Source organism: Carassius auratus, chromosome 28 (genome assembly GCF_003368295.1).
Source record: "Carassius auratus strain Wakin chromosome 28, ASM336829v1, whole genome shotgun sequence".
NCBI classification, from domain to species: Eukaryota; Metazoa; Chordata; class Actinopteri; order Cypriniformes; family Cyprinidae; genus Carassius; species Carassius auratus.
The window spans coordinates 10310949-10329245 of NC_039270.1; the positions used below are offsets into that span (position 1 = coordinate 10310949).

General features: G+C 36.8%; 1 protein-coding gene across 6 annotated transcripts in view; it reads right to left on the reverse strand.

Moving 5' to 3' along the window:
* The window catches only part of LOC113046763 (gastrula zinc finger protein XlCGF57.1-like), a 52534-nt gene extending 38336 nt beyond the window's left edge, over positions 1 to 14198 (reverse strand). For 3 of the 6 annotated variants that reach the window (XR_003276152.1, XM_026207716.1, XM_026207720.1), the window contains exons 1-2: positions 14088 to 14198; positions 2430 to 3103 (exon numbers count right to left, since the gene is read on the reverse strand). Coding sequence is in view for 4 of the 6 variants with exons in the window: in XM_026207716.1 (XP_026063501.1) it covers positions 2430 to 3030 (601 nt within the window). In the remaining 2 variants the exon portion in view is untranslated. Of the gene's footprint in view, positions 1 to 137; positions 3104 to 13050; positions 13968 to 14045 lie in introns of those variants that run through there. The other 3 variants (XR_003276151.1, XM_026207719.1, XM_026207717.1) reach the window with 3 other exon arrangements.
* Positions 14199 to 18297: the final 4099 nt, after the last annotated feature.

Sequence of the window (18297 nt, forward strand, 5' to 3'; positions counted from 1 at the left end):
AAAAAAAAAGTTTGTACAATGTTTGTTAATGCAAAAATTACAGCAACACAAATCAATCTAGCAACAATAACAAATCCAGAACATCTAAATAATAATTGAATTGGCATAAATGTAAAAAAAACAAGATAAAGCTTTACCAGTATAGATGGTCAATAAAGTGAAGAGCTGTGCTACTTCTGGATCCGCTCCTCGGCAACCAACGAGAGGAACGTCTGCACCTCGTCCACTGACCACGATTCAGCCATTTCTTTTTTGAAATTTTTAAAATTCTTTTATCAAGTAAATACTGTAAAAAGAGGTGCTACCCCGTTGGCTGTTGTCTGGCTATTTAAATCTAGCGGGTTTTAGTGTCTCGTGTCGCAAATACAATGACGCTGGTAGTGACGATTCTGTCTGACCAATCAGTGATCTGCAGTGTTTTCACATCACATTTTAGTATCGGTACGGTACGCTTGGAACCTCAACAGAGGTGGTACCATTTAAAGCGAGCCGAAGCGAGCGAGCCGAGCCGTACCGTACCATGCAGTGGAAATGCGCCATAACTGAGCCGTACCGTACCGAACCGAGCCGTACCATGCAGTGGAAAAACGCCAATATAGACCATTCAGATTACTTGTTAAAGTGCAATGAAATAACTTATATCTGCAGAAGATGTACATCGGTTTCTGGATGGAGACTTTGTAACAGCCAAAACTATGTATTTTGCATGCATGACATTATAGTGCGGAGTGCATGAAAATAATAAGGCGGCAGAGCGAACTTTACATAGTGGTTCTCACTTCGTCCTTCTACGTCGTCATCACCACATAGTGCGTGTTATAAGTTGAGTGATCAGTCTTAAAGAGAAGAACTACGTGAGAACTAGGGCTTTGCAATATGGACCAAAAAAAAACAACAACAAATTTTTTTATCAATTTTGTGATTTGTATTGGTTTTGAAAATGAATTATGTACTGTGTGTACAGTAAGGTTGATACTGGCATAATTTCAACTGTAGTAAACCAGTTTTGTAACTACAAACATACACCTTTGGACAGTGAAAAACTCTTGGTCAATTACAGTAGTTGTTTTCAAAGATTAATTATGTACTGTAAGGTAAGCGAAGATAAGGGATATATTGGCAAACTTTCACCTGTAGTAGGTCAGTCTTGTAACTAAAAACATAATACAACCTTTGCGACATAAAGCCTTTATGGTTGATTACATATTCATTCTTAGAAAACAATTACGATAATGTATGTACAGTAAGGTTGATATTGGAAAAATTTCAGCTGTCGTGACTCAGTCTGGCCACTAGGAATGTACTACAACATTTGGAACATAAAAACCCTATTGGTTATTTACAGTAATTGTTTTTAAAGAATAATTTGGTACTGTATGTACAGTAATGGGAGATATGGGCAAAAGTTCACCTGTAATAAGTCTTGTAACTAAAAATTTACTACAGCCTTTGGAGCATGAAAAAAAAAACTTGTTGAATTAAAGTACTTTTTCATTAATATATTTGTGTACTATACATACAGTAAGGACGATATTGGAAAAGTTGAACCTGTAGAAGGTCAGTCTTGTATGTATAAACTTTCTACAGCGTTTGGAATAAGGAAAAAAATTATGAATTACAGTATTTTCTTCTAAAAATAATTAGGTACAGTATGTACAGTAAGACATATGAAGTAATTGTTTTGTATGAAATATGTACTGTATGTACAGTAAGAGATATATTGGCAATCCTTCACCTGTAGTAAGTCAGACTGGACACTACGAATGTACTACCACCTTGAACAGCAGTTTGGGTATTTACAGTAGTTTTTTTTTTACATAAGTGTTTACTGTACTGCATATATGAAGGCAGGTATTGTCAAAACTAGTAAATCACTTTGAGTTAATACAGGGCTTACAGTTTGGCAATGTTTTATTTTAAATGTTAGAAGTCATGTTAGTTCAAATAAATTGGACGTTTTAAACCCAACTGGTGAAAGCGGTCCCTTACGCATCAAGTGCCGCTATTGCACGTCAAAGCTTTCTCCGGTTTAAATTTGCTGCTACAATACACATTTTGGTTTTTAAATAATATTTTAACATTGATATAAAGTACTAATTGTGGTAGTGGTATCTTTGTAGACTCATGGCACATGAAAGCCAATGTCTGGCGAACATTGAACCTAAAACTACCTTTATCCCGCTGGTTTCTACTGCTAGTGTAAAAACTTATTCATTCTCCCCAGGCTCTGAGTTCAATACAGTTTCCTTATTTTCAAAAAGCAAAAATAAACTCTATTTAAAGTAATAATTAGATCTCCTCACTGTCAGTGAAGTTACATTTCCATAAGAATTTTAAAACAAGGATTTAAGACAATTTCATGGTAGTTAACGTCTTAGTATGTACCACAAATATTAAAATTTAAGGATGAATGCAAAATATACACCAACCTCGTTGTTCCTCGTGTTTTATTCTCCTGGCTCCTTGCATTTTATTCTCTGTGTTTCTGGTTATTATCTTGGTTTCTGGCTCCTCAAGTTTTATTCCCCGGGTTTCTGGCTCCCCGTGAGTTATTCTCTTGGTTTCTGGTTCCTCGTGTTTTATTCCCCGGGTTTCTGGTTCCTCGTGTTTTATTCCCCGGGTTTCTGGTTCCTCGTGTTTTATTCCCCGGGTTTCTGGTTCCTCGTGTTTTATTCCCCGGGTTTCTGGTTCCTCGTGTTTTATTCTTTGGGTTTCTGGTTTCTCGTGTTTTATTCCCCGGGTTTCTGGTTCCTCGTGTTTTATTCCCCGGGTTTCTGGTTCCTCGTGTTTTATTCCCCGGGTTTCTGGTTCCTCGTGTTTTATTCCCCGGGTTTCTGGTTCCTCGTGTTTTATTCTTTGGGTTTCTGGTTTCTCGTGTTTTATTCCCCGGGTTTCTGGTTCCTCGTGTTTTATTCCCCGGGTTTCTGGTTCCTCGTGTTTTTTTCTCTGGGTTTCTGGTTTCTCGTGTTTTATTCCCCGGGTTTCTGGTTCACTCGTATTTTCTTCACTCTTCTCTTTAACAAACTCCATCTTCACAGCAGCAGATCTCAGTTCAGATGACACTCCTCCTGATATTCCTGCTTGCTTCAAAACGTAGTCACAACTGTGAGGATGAGAATATTAAAAGGTATTTATTGACCCGATTCAAAAACTGTATTTCTTTATCGACAGAAACAACTTTTTTTAACAGTTTGTATTAAACCAGCATCACGAAAAAAAAAAACAGAGCGCGGTGAAATAATCTTCTTCTGCTGAGGTTTAATTGTGTTTGTCAAACAAATGTGTTTAGCGCCACACACTGGACTGGAGAGTGAAGCGGCGAGAGGAGGAAAAAAAGAAAATGACGTGTCATACAGCCAGGTATGGTGGCTCATACTCAGAATTTGTGCTCTGCATTTAACCCATCCAAAGTGCACACAGCAGTGACCACAAACACACACACACACACACCCAAAGCAGTGGGCATCATTTATTCTCTTGAAACTGACCTGTGTAACCTTTTAAATGTTTGGTTGACTGCATTTTATTTTCATAATGAACAGACTGCGATGCAAGTTTGAATTGCTAGTATATACAACTTTTTCAGGGTTGGGAAAACATTAGATCGTGACCATGCCTCTGGATGCCGTTCAAGATATATAGCCTTCATTAATGTGGCTTTGTTCTGGTTTGCTGGTTTCACAGGTTTATTTTATTATCTTTCACTTTTAATCACATCTCTTACTGTGTGTTGTAAACATGGGAAATGGGAAAATGGGAAACTAATCTTCTTCCGCTGAAGTTTAATTGTGTTTGTCAAACAAACTAATGTGTTTTAGAAGTGCAGTTAACTGATGAAATTACTTCGTTACTACGTTTCTATTGCTTTTCATGTTGAACAACTTATGTTGTTTCCATTTTAATGTACTTTTAAAGTTTAAAATCACATTAAAAGTTTAGCTAGTACATTGTCAATGAATGATGATGCATTTATATAAGGTCAACGTCACTCATAGCCGCTTACACGTGTTCTGCGTACGTGTCGCACATAGGCCTGGGACGGTTACCGCATTACCGCAATCACGTGACGCCTACCACGGGTCTAAACCTGTAACCGTCATCACAGCACAAAAAAAAAAAAAAAAAAAAAAACACACATTGGCCTGCACATCTGAATGCCTTCGCCAGAATTCAAATGAGCCTTTTTAATCTAGATTAATTCCAAGATTACAGGGAGATTAATATAGATTAAAAATGTATCTATGCACCATCCATTTGTATTGACTAGAGTACCTGTGTAATGTCTTGTAGCCTATATATTCATTTTACTAAAGCATAAAATACAGGCGGACGACTCATGAGAAAGCCAAAAAAGCAGGACCTCAGTTTTTAATTGCACGTGCTTATTCTGCTTAACACAATTCTCTCACGTGGTTGCGCAGCTGACAATTGCGCATTTAAGATACTATTCCATCAAAACATGATAGAGAGGGCTAACTTGGTGGCAAAGCCAAATGTCACGTCGCCAATATGGGCACATTTTGGCTTTGAACCTGATGAAAAAGGACTTCCAGGCAATTTTAATGAGCCCATTTGTAGAATTTGCTACAAAAAGATTCCAGTATCACGTTCAAATACATCCAACCTGAGGACACATTTTACAATACAGTCTTTTTTTTTTTTTTTTTTACTTATAAATATTATTTTTATTTACTTATAAATATTATTTATATTTATCTTATTTATAAATATTATTTATATTTATCTTATTTGCAAGTAAAAAAACAACCACAATATTGTGAGCAGTGACACTTTGTTAAATTAAATAGCATTCGTTAAATTATAGCCTTGAACCACACTGAGACCAAAGTGCACACGAGATGTAGGCTAAATAAATATAAATATGTAAAAATATATAATAAATAATATTTATATATATATTATAGATTTTTAAATATTTATATTAATTTGGCCTATATGTCTACATATTTATATTACTCTATATGCCTTCGTTAAATAGCCTTCATTAACCACTGAGACAAAAAAGCGCACACGTATTATCTATATAAATATTAAAATAGAAAGGAAAAATGTCTGCCGTTTTGATGGAACCCTAAGTATAAGGATATTGACATTTCTGACGAGGTGCAGGATGAGCTCATGGAGGAGATGTTGAATGTCCCCGCCCGAAATATATGACCATTTGCGCTACAAGCATTCCCTCAGAACGTGTGTTCAGTGCTGCAGGTAACGTCGTTACGTCTTTCAGGGCCTCCCTTAAACCTGACAAAGTGAACATGCTAGTTTTTCTAGCAAAAAAAATATGAAGGCTGGGATGTAAACCATAGCGCATTTCGTTTTGCCAGCACTTTTTTTTTCAGACATAATTTCTGTTCTAAATGTTCTTATTCTAAATGTGAAATAATAAATGTTAAATAAACATGTTCCTTATGCTCAATTGCCTTAGCCTCTGTGTGCGCAAAAGTCGTTATAGTTTAAGTGATTGTTTGATGACGAAGACTGTAGCCTAATCTGAAGGTACAAATATGGAAAATAAACATGCAAATTAATATCTATTACTGAGCAATACGATAAATAAAAATGTTTTTGTGTTTTTTTATGATGCTCTATCTTCAGATCTCTGTTGTGAATTGCGATCAGATCTGATATCGCCCCCCAAAAATATGATGGCTAGGGTAACCTCGCCTATTATTTCGTTTTGCAGAATTTGTATTTCAGACATCATTCCATTTCTGTTCTAAATGTTCATGTTCTAAATGTAAAAAAAAAAAAAAAAAAAAAAAGTGAAATCAACCTGTTCCTTAAATTCATTTGCCTCCCGTGTGTGTGTGCGAAAGTGAAAGTCCATCGATCACGGTGGCGTGGGGGGGGGGGTGGTAGTTGCGGGTTGCGGTTTACCGCAATACCGTGGGAATTTATTGCTTTTCAACCGCGGTAAGAAAAATACAATACCGTCCCAGGCCTAGTCGCACACAGCCCAACATTAAATCAGTTAACCGACCATCGACAGCCTTAAATCGATATAAACCTATAGTCAATTAATCTTTGCATGCCTAGCCACTAGATATTAATTTGTGGGAACATCATATTAACTCGTGGCCACGAGATCATTTTGTTGAGGTAACGACATCCTTATGTCTTGGCTTCGAGATGTTATGTTGAGGGAACAACATCCATTTCTCGTGGCCACAACTTCTTATGTTGAGGGAATGACATGTTTTTCTCTTGGATACGAGTTTAATGCATAAACAAACCTGCGCGACCATAGCAACTCTGGATTATCAGAGATGGATTCAATAATATTTTATTTTGAATTGAGAAATTATTATATTTAGTTTTATTACTTGACTTAAGACCTTTAGTGTCTTGGGCGCTCATAACCTGTGCTTGTGAGTGCTTTCCTCAATGTTTATGAGGTTTGGAAGCAAACAAAACAATGGATAATTTACCTAGAGATATTGATGTATGGACTCATTTCAATAAAACACTTCTGGTAGGCATTTTTGAGCATTTATTTTTAGTATTTTACTAGTGTAGGTACTTATAAGCTCAAAGTAACTCACAGAAGTTCACCTCACATGAGATACTTCAGCGAAAAGTAAAAAAAAAAAAAAAAAAAAAAACTTTTCAGCACAAGCTGTGTGGAGAAGCCCATTTTCACCTCCATTGCGTTGGAAAGGCAATCCCGTGTAAAATGCAGTTTGCACACTCCAGCTCTAGGCGGGAATTTGCGGTTTCATCCGACCAATAAAAGAAAAGTGTTTTCAATACAAAAGTCAACCTTCAAATAATTATGTTCAGTTATGCTCTCAATACTTGGTCGGGAATCCTTTTGCAGAAATGACTGCTTCAATGTGGCGTGGCATGGAGGCATTCAGCCTGTGGCACTGCTGAGGTGTTATGGAGGCCCAGGATGCTTCGATAGCGACCTTAAGCTCATCCAGAGTGTTGGGTCTTGCGTCTCTCAACTTTCTCTTCACAATATCCCACAGATTCTCTATGGGGTTCAGGTGAGGAGAGTTGGCAGGCCAATTGAGCACAGTAAAATCCATGGTCAGTAAACCATTTTCTCTAAGGGGTTCAGGTCAGGAGATTTGGCAGGCCAATTGAGCACAGTAATACCATGGTCAGTAAACCATTTACCAGTGGTTAAATAAAGTTCCGGGTAAAAAAATGCCCCTCAGAAAGTCCCTGCTGGCGAGGTGGTACTTTTTCAGAGTTCCGGAACTTTCGGGGGCGGGACTTTGGCGCTAAACATTCTGATTGGTTGATTTCACGCAGCATTGGTTGAGTTCAAACACCATTTATTCGGATCAACATTTTCAAAATTTTACTGTTATTGTGTCATGAAATGTAATTTTAAAAGTATTTCAGGCGAGAATGTAGTGGTTTAAAATTCAAATCTGATGTTTATTTATATAGACAGCGCCTATTTAAAAATGTGTTTCGCCGATCTCTGAGACTCAGTCCTCATGTATCCGCCGAGAGCAGCCTCTCCTGGGATAGACCTTCTGTGCCACTGGCTCTGATGTCTCTTTAGTGGTTAAACATAAAATATAATTCAGCTGCGGGGTAAATCTAACAGGTTTTCTTTGGTCTGTATTCAATTTATCTATATGTTAAAATGAAAATAAAAAAGGCAAGTCTATATTTCGTTTCATTGTAATGGCTGTATATAACGTTACACATATCCCTGAACTAAGTACATTTCTGCAGCTGTTTTTATGTTTAAATGAAAACGAAAGGAGGCAGTGGTATTTTATATCCTATTTCGTGTTATTGTATATATACTGAGGGGAAAATTGCTTTAGCCAAAGCCATCTGGGTTCACGCAGCATTGGTTGAGTTCAAACACCATTTATTTGGATAATTTTCAAATATTACTGTTATTGTGTCATGAAATGTAATTTTAAAAGTATTTCAGGCGAGAATGTAGTTGTTTAAAACTCAAATCTATGGTTTATTTATAAAGACAGCGCCTATTTAAAAATGTGTTTCGCCGATCTCTGAGACGGTGAGCTCCATTCGATCAGCGGGAGCTCAGTCCTCATGTATCCGCAGAGAGCAGCCTCTCCTGGGATAGACCTTCTGATATGTGCCGCTGGCTCTGATGTCTCTTTAGTGGTTAAACATAAAATATAATTGAGCTGCGGGGTAAATCTAACAGGTTTTCTTTGGTCTATTCAATTTATCTATATGTTAAAATGAAAATAAAAAAGGCAAATTTATATAATATTTTGTTTCATTGTAATGGCTGCATATACACATATCTCTGAACTAAGTACATTTCTGCAGCTGTTATTATGCTTAAATGAAAACCAAAGGAGGCAGTGGTATTTGATATCCTATTTCGTTTTATTGTAAATATACAGTAGGGAAAATTGCAGTAGCCAAGACGAGCTGACTGAAGTTATCAAGTATAAAATATATATATATATATATATATATATATATATATATATATATGTATATATATATATATATATATATATATATATATATATATATATATATATATATATATATATATATATATATATTAGGGGTGTAACGATACGCGTATTCGTATTGAACCGTTCGGTATGACGCTTTCGGTTCGGTACGCATTATGTATACCGAACGGTTCGTTGGAGTAATTAATTATATTTGAAAAAAAAAAAAAAAAGAGAGAGAGATAGAAATATAATGATATGCGTTCAACAAGGTAGCCCAATAACCCAAACAACGTAACAGGCAACGCCCCTGACACTCCCGAAGAAGAAAAAAACACCATCTTATATGTTTATGTTAGGCTACTCAGCAGGCGCTCGCTCACTCAGTACGCGCTGAAGGCTCGTTGCAAAATAGCCAATGCGTTTAACAGACTAGAAATGAGAAGATCCCCCAATAACCAACAGGTCTGGTGTTTGGGTGCACTTTGGATTCCCTTTAAGCTATAATGGTGATGGCAAGAGAGTGGTGGATAAAAAAACAACGGTATGTCGCATCTGCAACATGACAGGGTACATCAGCGGGAATACAAAAAAAAAAAAAAAAAAAAAAAAAAAACACCAGCAGGAATATCTGGGATATATGCGTCAGTACTATCTGGGAAAAGACGAAAAAAAGGAGAAACATGCACGCAGCAAACTATCCCTGCAGCATTTAGACACTATAGCTTACAGGGAATCCAACCCAAACACCAGACCTGTTGGTTATTTTAGGATCTTATATTTCTGGTCTGTTAAATGCATTAGACATTTTGCAACGAGCCTTCAGCGCGTGCTGAGTGAGCGAGCGCCTTAGGGGCCGTTCACATATCGCTCCTAAAAACGCGTGGAAAACGCTAAGCGCGTCTTTCTCCTCCTTTCCAAAGCGCTCGGGCAGAAGCGCTCATGAGGCGTCTGTCTTTGCTAAGCAACAATGACGTGCTCTCTCCATGAGACGCGGAAATTTCAGCGAAGGATAAATGGATTTGCAGCTCTAAAAATCGCTTGCAGTAGCTCTGCTACTAAATTTATTTCAAAATTGCAATCCATATACAACTATGATCAGCTGTTCCTTCATCTTGGCTGAGCTCTCAACCTTGTTACGGGAAAGGATGAAGCTGATTGGTTGGTTCTTGTCACATGACCCGCGGTGCGCTTGCGGCATTCTGAAAAGTTGAGATGTTTTTACATTTTGCTGTATCTAAAACGTATCGAACCGAACCGAACCGTGACATCAGTGTATCGTATCGAACCGAACCGTGAATTTTGTGAACCGTTACACCCCTAATATATATATATATATATATATATATATATATATATATATTAGTTACACTGCTGTTTATAGATTTACCGGACTTGCATAGTTGCAGACATCACACTCCCCAGTCGAATGCACAAAGTCTGAACTAACTACCGATGATGCACGTCCAAAATCAGCATACTTTTTTCTTTTCTTTTTTTATCAGCGGTACTTTGTATTGAGGAACATGCGCGGACCTACGTCACCAGTCATTTGCCTAATCTTCCCGGTACTTTACACCGCGGTGGAAACGCAGAAAGCAACAGGTCTGGGGGGAAAAAGTTCCTGGTAAAAATGTTCCGGGTAATTTCGGTGGAAACGCGGGATAATAGTGGAGTACCGACGGAGACTTGCTGCCGCACTTTTGCATAATAGATATCTTCGGCTACCATGTTTGTTTTGTGAGCACCTACACTTCAGAATAGTTCCGAAGCTACAAGTCATTTTAGTCTCATGTACAGTTCACAAATGGATGGGTATTTTCCTGTAAAACATCCCGTTAGTTCTTCAATTGGATCTGTCAAGTCTCTGTGCTGTTGTCCTGTTGCTAATCCTTGCCCTTCCAGCGAAACAGCAGTTTTCAAAGCATCATTGTGCTTACAACCTTAGCAACCTTAGCGTGATGTTGGGCTTTTTAAGACAGCGTGGTTGTAAATTACAGTTCAATATGTTTTATTGCACTATTAAGATACAAATTATACTTTCTGAAAGGTATGATGTCCTTTCCTAAACAGGGTTATTTGTTTGCTTTCAAATTATAAATACATAAAAGATTTTATGTAAACAATGCTTTTTTAAAGAAACTCATACAATTCGCACATGTATTTTTTCTTATTTGGAGAAATATTTGAATATTTGGACGCAGTTTTTTGTTTGCATGTTATTGCCCCCACACCTAGCACAATGGATTATATAGGTATGATTACATTATTATTTTAAATATTATTTAAAAATACCAAGATGACAGGGTGGACGAGCCCACGACGGAGTGGACACAAAGCAGAACCCAAAACGCATGACAAAATATGACAATGAAACATTTATTCAACTTAAGAAAATAAATATATAATTACATTCTCAATCACATCGATATTTTTTTTATTACAACTATTATCTACAGCAGATGTCCACCCTGTCATGTGTATGTCCACCCCATCGAGTTTAAGTGGCCGACAGGGTGGATATTTTGTAACAACGACAAGGTGGACATTTTGAGCTTCAATTAGCATATTAGCTTACAACAAACTGTGACTAGCTAAATTGTTAGTCTGGTTGTTGAAGAGAATTTGGTATATTTAAACTTACATATTTTGAAAATATTGTATTTTAATTACTTCCTGTATATTTTATGGCGACAGGGTGGACATGTTAAGCTTAGGCAAAACAAGTAAGCAAAACTTATATGATGAAAATTTGTCAGTTGAAAAGTCAGCTGCTACTCACCTCAGCAGTTGAAATTCCTGCCACTGAAGATATAAAAAAAATCTGTTGTAATGATGTCACTAATGGTGATGGCATCTTCTTAAAGGGACAGATTCCGCAATATGACAGGGTGGACAACCATTCAAGGGACATGGACAGACTCTTCTTTTTTATTAAATAAAAATATTGTTTTTATTACAAAATGATCAATACACTCAATTTGAGTAATATCTTATTTAACAAACTATTAATAGGAAAAATTTTTTTTTTTATTTGACTATTTTACTCTCATTCAAATTTAATGAGCAGTGCCTGGGACATAGCAAAACAACATACATCCTCTCATACAAAACTAAAGAAAATATTGAAAATGTATCTAAAGAGCCAAGTAATGCTTCTGTTATGCATAAAAAAACTTGATATAACACACCTTTCATAGTCATTTGTGTGTTGAGTTATCATGGCAAATGAGTTATTTATGTTCAGAACACCAAAAGGCACCCTACAGTGATATTGACCCGAATAGCAAAAAAAAGATGAATGTTGAAATTTCCCGTATTTTGGATGAGTAACCCAAGAAATTTCCCTTATTTTCAATGTTGACTTAAGCTATATAAATGAATATTCAGATGTTATGGTCTTCGTCGCGCCTCCAAGCAGGAAAGCGGTGTAAAGTTAATCCATTCTCACTTTATTTTCCCCATGGCAATTATGTGTTGCGCTGTTACACTCCACAATACAGCAACGGTTTACCATGGTTGAAATAGATTTTTAATTAATCAAATTAAGACACACGGATGAGAGGGAGTATGTCTAAACACTGCGCAGTAGCCCGAGTAGCAGTAAAGGAGGCTGTCAACGTGGTGGCCATGCCAAGTAATGACGTCACGACGCCCAAGCCCTATAGAGCTTGGGAAACTACGTCACTGCGCATTGCATTCTGGGTAGTCACGGCCATTTTTGAGGACACGCTTATCAGTAAAAGTGAAAGTGACATGACAAACAGATCAAGTGTAAGATTACATATAAAGAAAAACTCAAGGAAGAAAAGATACGGTATTCAGAAAAAAATCAAGACAATCAACGAACTCAATCTGCACGAACACAAAGAGTGGTCGGATGATCTTAAAGAGCTGCTGCTCGTAACTTTCCCCAATGTGTTTTCTAACCTTGTTTGTAGTGTCAGAGCGTACACCTCTGACCAGTTTAAAAATGATAAATTTACAAATGGATGGGTGCAGAACCTACACATTTTCCGCGTCAACGAGCGAGTTTCACGGCCCCTTTACTTTTTAATATGCGTTATTGTAAACTACAAATTAACCTCAGTGCGTTATGATGCACAAATAAAGAGATACAGAATTTATCAATTTTGCTGTTTATTACTGTAACAGGTGGTATGCAATATGCATAACACTGATAATGCAGGAGATGTGGTTCATGCATAGGTAACATTTAATGTAAGTCTGTCCAATCGATTAATCACATCCAAAAAAAAAGTTGTTTATATAACGTACATTTCTATATATATATATATATATATATATATATATATATATATATATATATTAAATGCACATACATACGTGTGTATATATCAAGCCAAAGGGACAATCCTTCTTTTCCTTCTTACTGCTGCTGACCAAGCTATGTGATGCCGCTTTGTTAACTCGGAGACCTGAGATCAAGGTGCGGTTATCCAGCGGGAAAGCTGAAAAATCGCACTCCATTCAAATGATTTTTCCATGCCGGTCATGAGTACGAGTATGGCAGTTAATTACACAACAAGGTTTTACCATTGTAACTTATTTTTTAGCTGTAGAGAGCAAACAAAACAGTCTATTATCAATACAATACAGCAGCGTCCGTGTCTTAAAGTCCCAGAATGCATTGCGTTGCTGACGTCATGATCCCAGACTCTATTAGCAACACTGTGCACTAGCGTGAATCCCGCGATAGTCATCTTAGATCTCACAGGTGTCAGATCGACTACGAGAAGAGAGATCTGTCCGGCTTGCCTGCGCTTTGTTCATTCCTCCTCTCACTGCATCCGCCTACTCTCGCATACATTTCAGGCAGGGCGAAGCGCATCACAAACAAGCCTTATGTTTCACAACCAAACACACGCGAGATGTGACAAGGAAACAACGCGATATTACACGTGCAAGACCGGAGTTTTCACGTGAGACTGGGATAGCTCAGATGAAACGTCAAACAGACACGGGTGCTCCTGCTAAATTTATACCCATTTATCTTCCATTTCATGGGTCCAAATAGACAGAGAAGAAAGCCTTTTTCTGAAGTGAAGCCATACTTGCTGATATTGTGGTCTATAACTCCTCCCCGAACTCCCGCTGCTCTGTATCTTGCTCTCTCATTGGCTGTCGGTCATTGCCGATGTAGTTTTCAGACAGCATGATTTTGAATCGCCCACAGGTCCAGATATTTAGCTCGCCAAATATCTCACGGGCATCAGTGACTCATCGGCGATTCTCTCAGATCTTTGCTCATTCATACTGCGTGATTGTCACTCGCGTGAACGAGCTCAGATTTGCTTGTGATTTCGGGCATTTGTCGGCGATTTCTCAAAACATGTCGGCATGACAAAACCTGGGCTAAAATCGTGCAGTCTGAACGCGGCTTACCAGCAACATTATCACTGCAAACATCGAATCCATCATTTACACGAGCATACAAAACATTAAAATAGCTCAGTTCTTAATGAACTTAATGTTTTCCTCACCTAAAGCTACTTACTGCCTGCTGCTGCTCTAAATGTCGAAGTCAAACACACAAACAGCTTACTCGATGAAAACAAGCCAGAAATTAGCTCATGTACTGTTCAAACATACAATGTAAAGTGTGTTTTGCAGTTGTTTAAAGATGAGAAATACCGTGAACTGCTCCTCTCTCCTCAGAAGATCGCTGCAGCTGCGTCCGAAAGCTTTGATGACTCGTTCACGGTTTCTGCTGAAAGTGATTTGTTCCTCAGAGTCAGCTCTCACTGAATCCAGGACAAAAAAAAGAGGAGTTTCCCAATCACTGGGCGTTTTCAGACCAAGATAACTGTCCAATCAGGAAACCCCTAGGAAGAAGATGAGAGTTATTATTCTCTTTTCACTTTCTGAAGTTACCAGCTATATTGTTATTATGTCTATAGACCACGAGACAACAATAGCAGGTTTATGATAAATGTATTTAGGACATTCATAAACCAGAGAACAAACGCATTTTTTCCTGTTACACAGCACACGTTTAACAAAGTTTCCTTGAAGTTGTGAATCTTCGGAAGTGGAGCCAATTAAAATTATAGAAAACTGCTTAAAAACGTCAGTCTCCTCTCTCCAGACCTAAGCCTAAACTTTAAAACTCATCGATTAACTTTGTTCTCTAAATAACTAATTTACCCTTCTGCTTCTCAAGTTCCCAGTTTCTGTCTGTATAAGCACCTTTTTGACATAATTGATGTTCATCTTATGATTGCATGACCTCTTGTTGTTAATTATCCGTAGTTCTTTGTCAACACTTGTTTGTCTGGTGTATTTTTTGCCAATTCCTTCTGTTATTTTGTAAAGCATCCTTGGGGTGTTGAAATGCGCTATACAAAATAATAATAATACTATACAATTAAAATGGATTAAACCTGGTTTAACACTTTGATTAAAGCTGTTTTGTGTTTGCTGAGAAATAAAACTTAAAGTTCAAGATTGTTTTCTGGTCATTCATCAGTGTCTTTACAAAGATACACAATCAGACTGATGGGACGACAGTGATTAACCTCACTCTTTTGTCTCTAGACATAAAGACACATTTACATATATGGCCGAACATCAACAGCTGATTTTGTAAATGTGGACAATTACATTTGCATTAAGCACCAGTTTGTGCCTGTCTATAGCTTTCATACAAAATGAGTCTACAATAGCAGAAATATGTATTTTTAATGAAAGGATGTGTTGGAGACGAAGACCAGGAGACTCTTGGGTAATCTTCAGCAGAATTCTTTATTGAGAACGCTTTTATTACAAAGAATATGCATTAGCATAGATGTAAAATATGTTATTGCTCTGTTATTTTGACATAAGTACTTTTAGTTCATCAGGTTAAGAAATCCACTTTACTCCATAAATCAAAGTAAATAACAACTGACAAATATTGTAAATGTACTGTGTGACAGAAACCTCTCACAAATGTCTGGCTGAATGACAGGGTTTTATTTTGTACACAGAGGTCCTTGTACAAGCAGTTCACCAGAGTCTTCACCAAGATCTTCATCCTCTGACTGAAATCAGCCATCATCATCATCACACCCTGATCAAAATCTATTGACGTTTTCTTGTGTCAGACTTCATTAATATTATTCATATTAATCTATATTGGCATTTATGAATAGATTAGAAATGTCTTTACTCATTACAGGGACAGTGTTTAGAAGTTCTATATATTTCAAGTTGATCTAGCATAACCTGCCCGATTTGGTGCTATGCCACTGTTTGTGCAAATAGCTATAATAAAGAAAAGTATACTAAAAACAGAAGTATAAAAATAAGAAAAAGTAAAATCTCAGGCGAATGAAAATCCAGAGCGTCTGCATGGAGCGCAGGTGGCACCAGATCTTTATTCGAACCAGTTTCAAATACAAACAAACCCCCCACCAATAACAAACAGCAGTGTCTTCTGAGGAGAAGAGCAGCTCACGGTGTTTCTCGTTTTTACACTATTATCAAATACACTTTATTAAAACGACACTTTACAGGCTTATTTCTGTGTTTTTTTAATTGGGTTCAGTGCTACTTGTGCGTCTTTTCTTGCGTCTTTCTACTGAAATAAACATTAGCGCAGCAGCGAGTGTTTGAGGAACACATGATGAAATCAATCAGAAGATTTTGTGAGCTTTTATGCGTTTGTGCGATTGTTTCTATGTTTGTACTGAGAACTGTTGATGAATGCGTGTCTTTGTTTAAAAGCCAGTATAAAATTTAACTAACTGCCTAGCACAAAATCAGTGACGCTATATGTTCAAATTAAGCCTACAGCACTTACCTGTTGCCATTTCTGATACAAAAAAGCTACACAGGGGTGCAAGAAATGCAGGCTGAGTGGGAAATGCACTCCATTCATGTGTGAAGCATGCCAAGTGCCCCTCTGTGTTATTCTGGCGTCCTATCACAGCTAGGGTTGCCTGTGTAGATGTAGTGGTTCAGCATGTTTAGGTCTGATAGTGTACAGTTTTTTATTTATTATTTATTTTTATTTATAAATTAAAATGAATTTTTACGCAAGAATATCTGACATGGTCTCATTCAGTTCAATCAACATTGCTCTCAAAAGCAAAATGTTACTGTTTGACTTCACAGCGCACCTTTATAAAAATGAATGCATCTCTGCAATGTTTTCACTGCAACACATCATCAGTGAAACTCCTCCCACAGTAATTCAGTAATAAATGCTGCAATATATCCATCTATTTATATTAAATATATATACATATATATATATATATATATATATATATATATATATTTATTTATTTATTTATTTATTAAAGCTGAATTTTCATTCCATTACTCCAGTCACCGCAGCTGTTTCACAACAAATCCAGACCTGGTGGGTATTGAAGGACAGCGGAGGCTGGGGGAGGGGTACATTGTTTTAATTGAGTAAGCTTACTAAATTTCTTAAGAGTGTGTTTAAATATATTAATTTTGATTTGAATTAAGTAATATTTTTGTTCCCTGAAACAGATCAGTTTAATTTTCCGTCCTTAAATAGTTTGATAGACATTTCACAAATATATTATGTGTATTATAAATAAACAATTTGTTAGTCAAATACTAAATTGTTTTAGTGGAAAAAAAGATAAAATATAACTGTACATTTTAGATAAAATTAACTGTTGTATTTTTAGTCCATTATTATATGTTTACATTTATGCATTTGGCAGACGCTTTTATCCAAAGCAACTTACATTGCATTTCAAGGTACACATTTACAATCTTATCAATTTTTGCTAGCGCCGACGCTCTACTGTTTGAGCTACAGGAAAGCCATCTTTTGTATAATCAAGTAAACGATATTCAGAGATTTTATTAAGTTAATAAAGTTAAATATTACTGTAATATTTATTAAGCCACAGAATTATTTAGAGGGTTAAGGGTTGAGTGTGAGGGTTAATGCAATGCATATTTTTTTTCAAGTAGAGCAATTAAACAAGTTTTTTTGTTTCAAAAGCATTAGTCATTTTACTTAAATATTAAACATGTTTATAAAGAAATTGGTTGAAATAATGTGGACCTCAATAAAAGCCTATAGCACTGATTTACAGCATAGAAGCTCGCAGTTCGTCTCTTTTCATTTTTCTTTTAGGTTTATTGTTAAAAATAAATGTCCCTATGTAGAAAATTAACCTGTCCTCTTGTTAAGAAGAATGCTGTTAGTTTTTGCAACTCCTCCCCCTAGTAAACTTTGTTTGAGATTTTACCTATCATATGGTCCAACAGAATGTTTGCTTCTTCAGGTGATATTTGTTTTGTGTATTTGTCGCTTTCTTGTAACATTCAGGTTTGAATGTTAGCTCTAACCAGTTATCTTTAAAATTTGCCTGTAGAGTTTAGCTGATCTACCTGTCTTCGTACAAGCAGAGTTGGCAGAGGAGGTCATAAGAATCTACATCCTTCGGGACAATGATGGGGCAGTCAGCGATGTAGGAGTTGTGATTGAGGGAATCACTGTCCTCTGCAGTCTTGGGAATCTCAGCAGAGCCTGCTGCTATCTTTTGGGAGTCACATATGCATTGGATTTTAGATATCCCAAGACCCACAAATACAGGTCCTTCTCAAAAAATTAGCATATTGTGATAAAGTTCATTATTTTCCATAATGTAATGATAAAAATTAAACTTTCATATTGTCACATCCACACAAGGAGAGGAGAAGACGGGTAAGTACTTTCGTGAAGTTTTATTAACATAGGATTTCAACAGAGCAGGTAAGTGTGGTCACAGACGGTGAATCTTCAAGCACTGATCAATAGGTGAGTTCAAGCACAAAGCTAGGCCTGACAACAAAGAGTCACTTCCCTTAATCGCTGTAACTGAATCTCCAC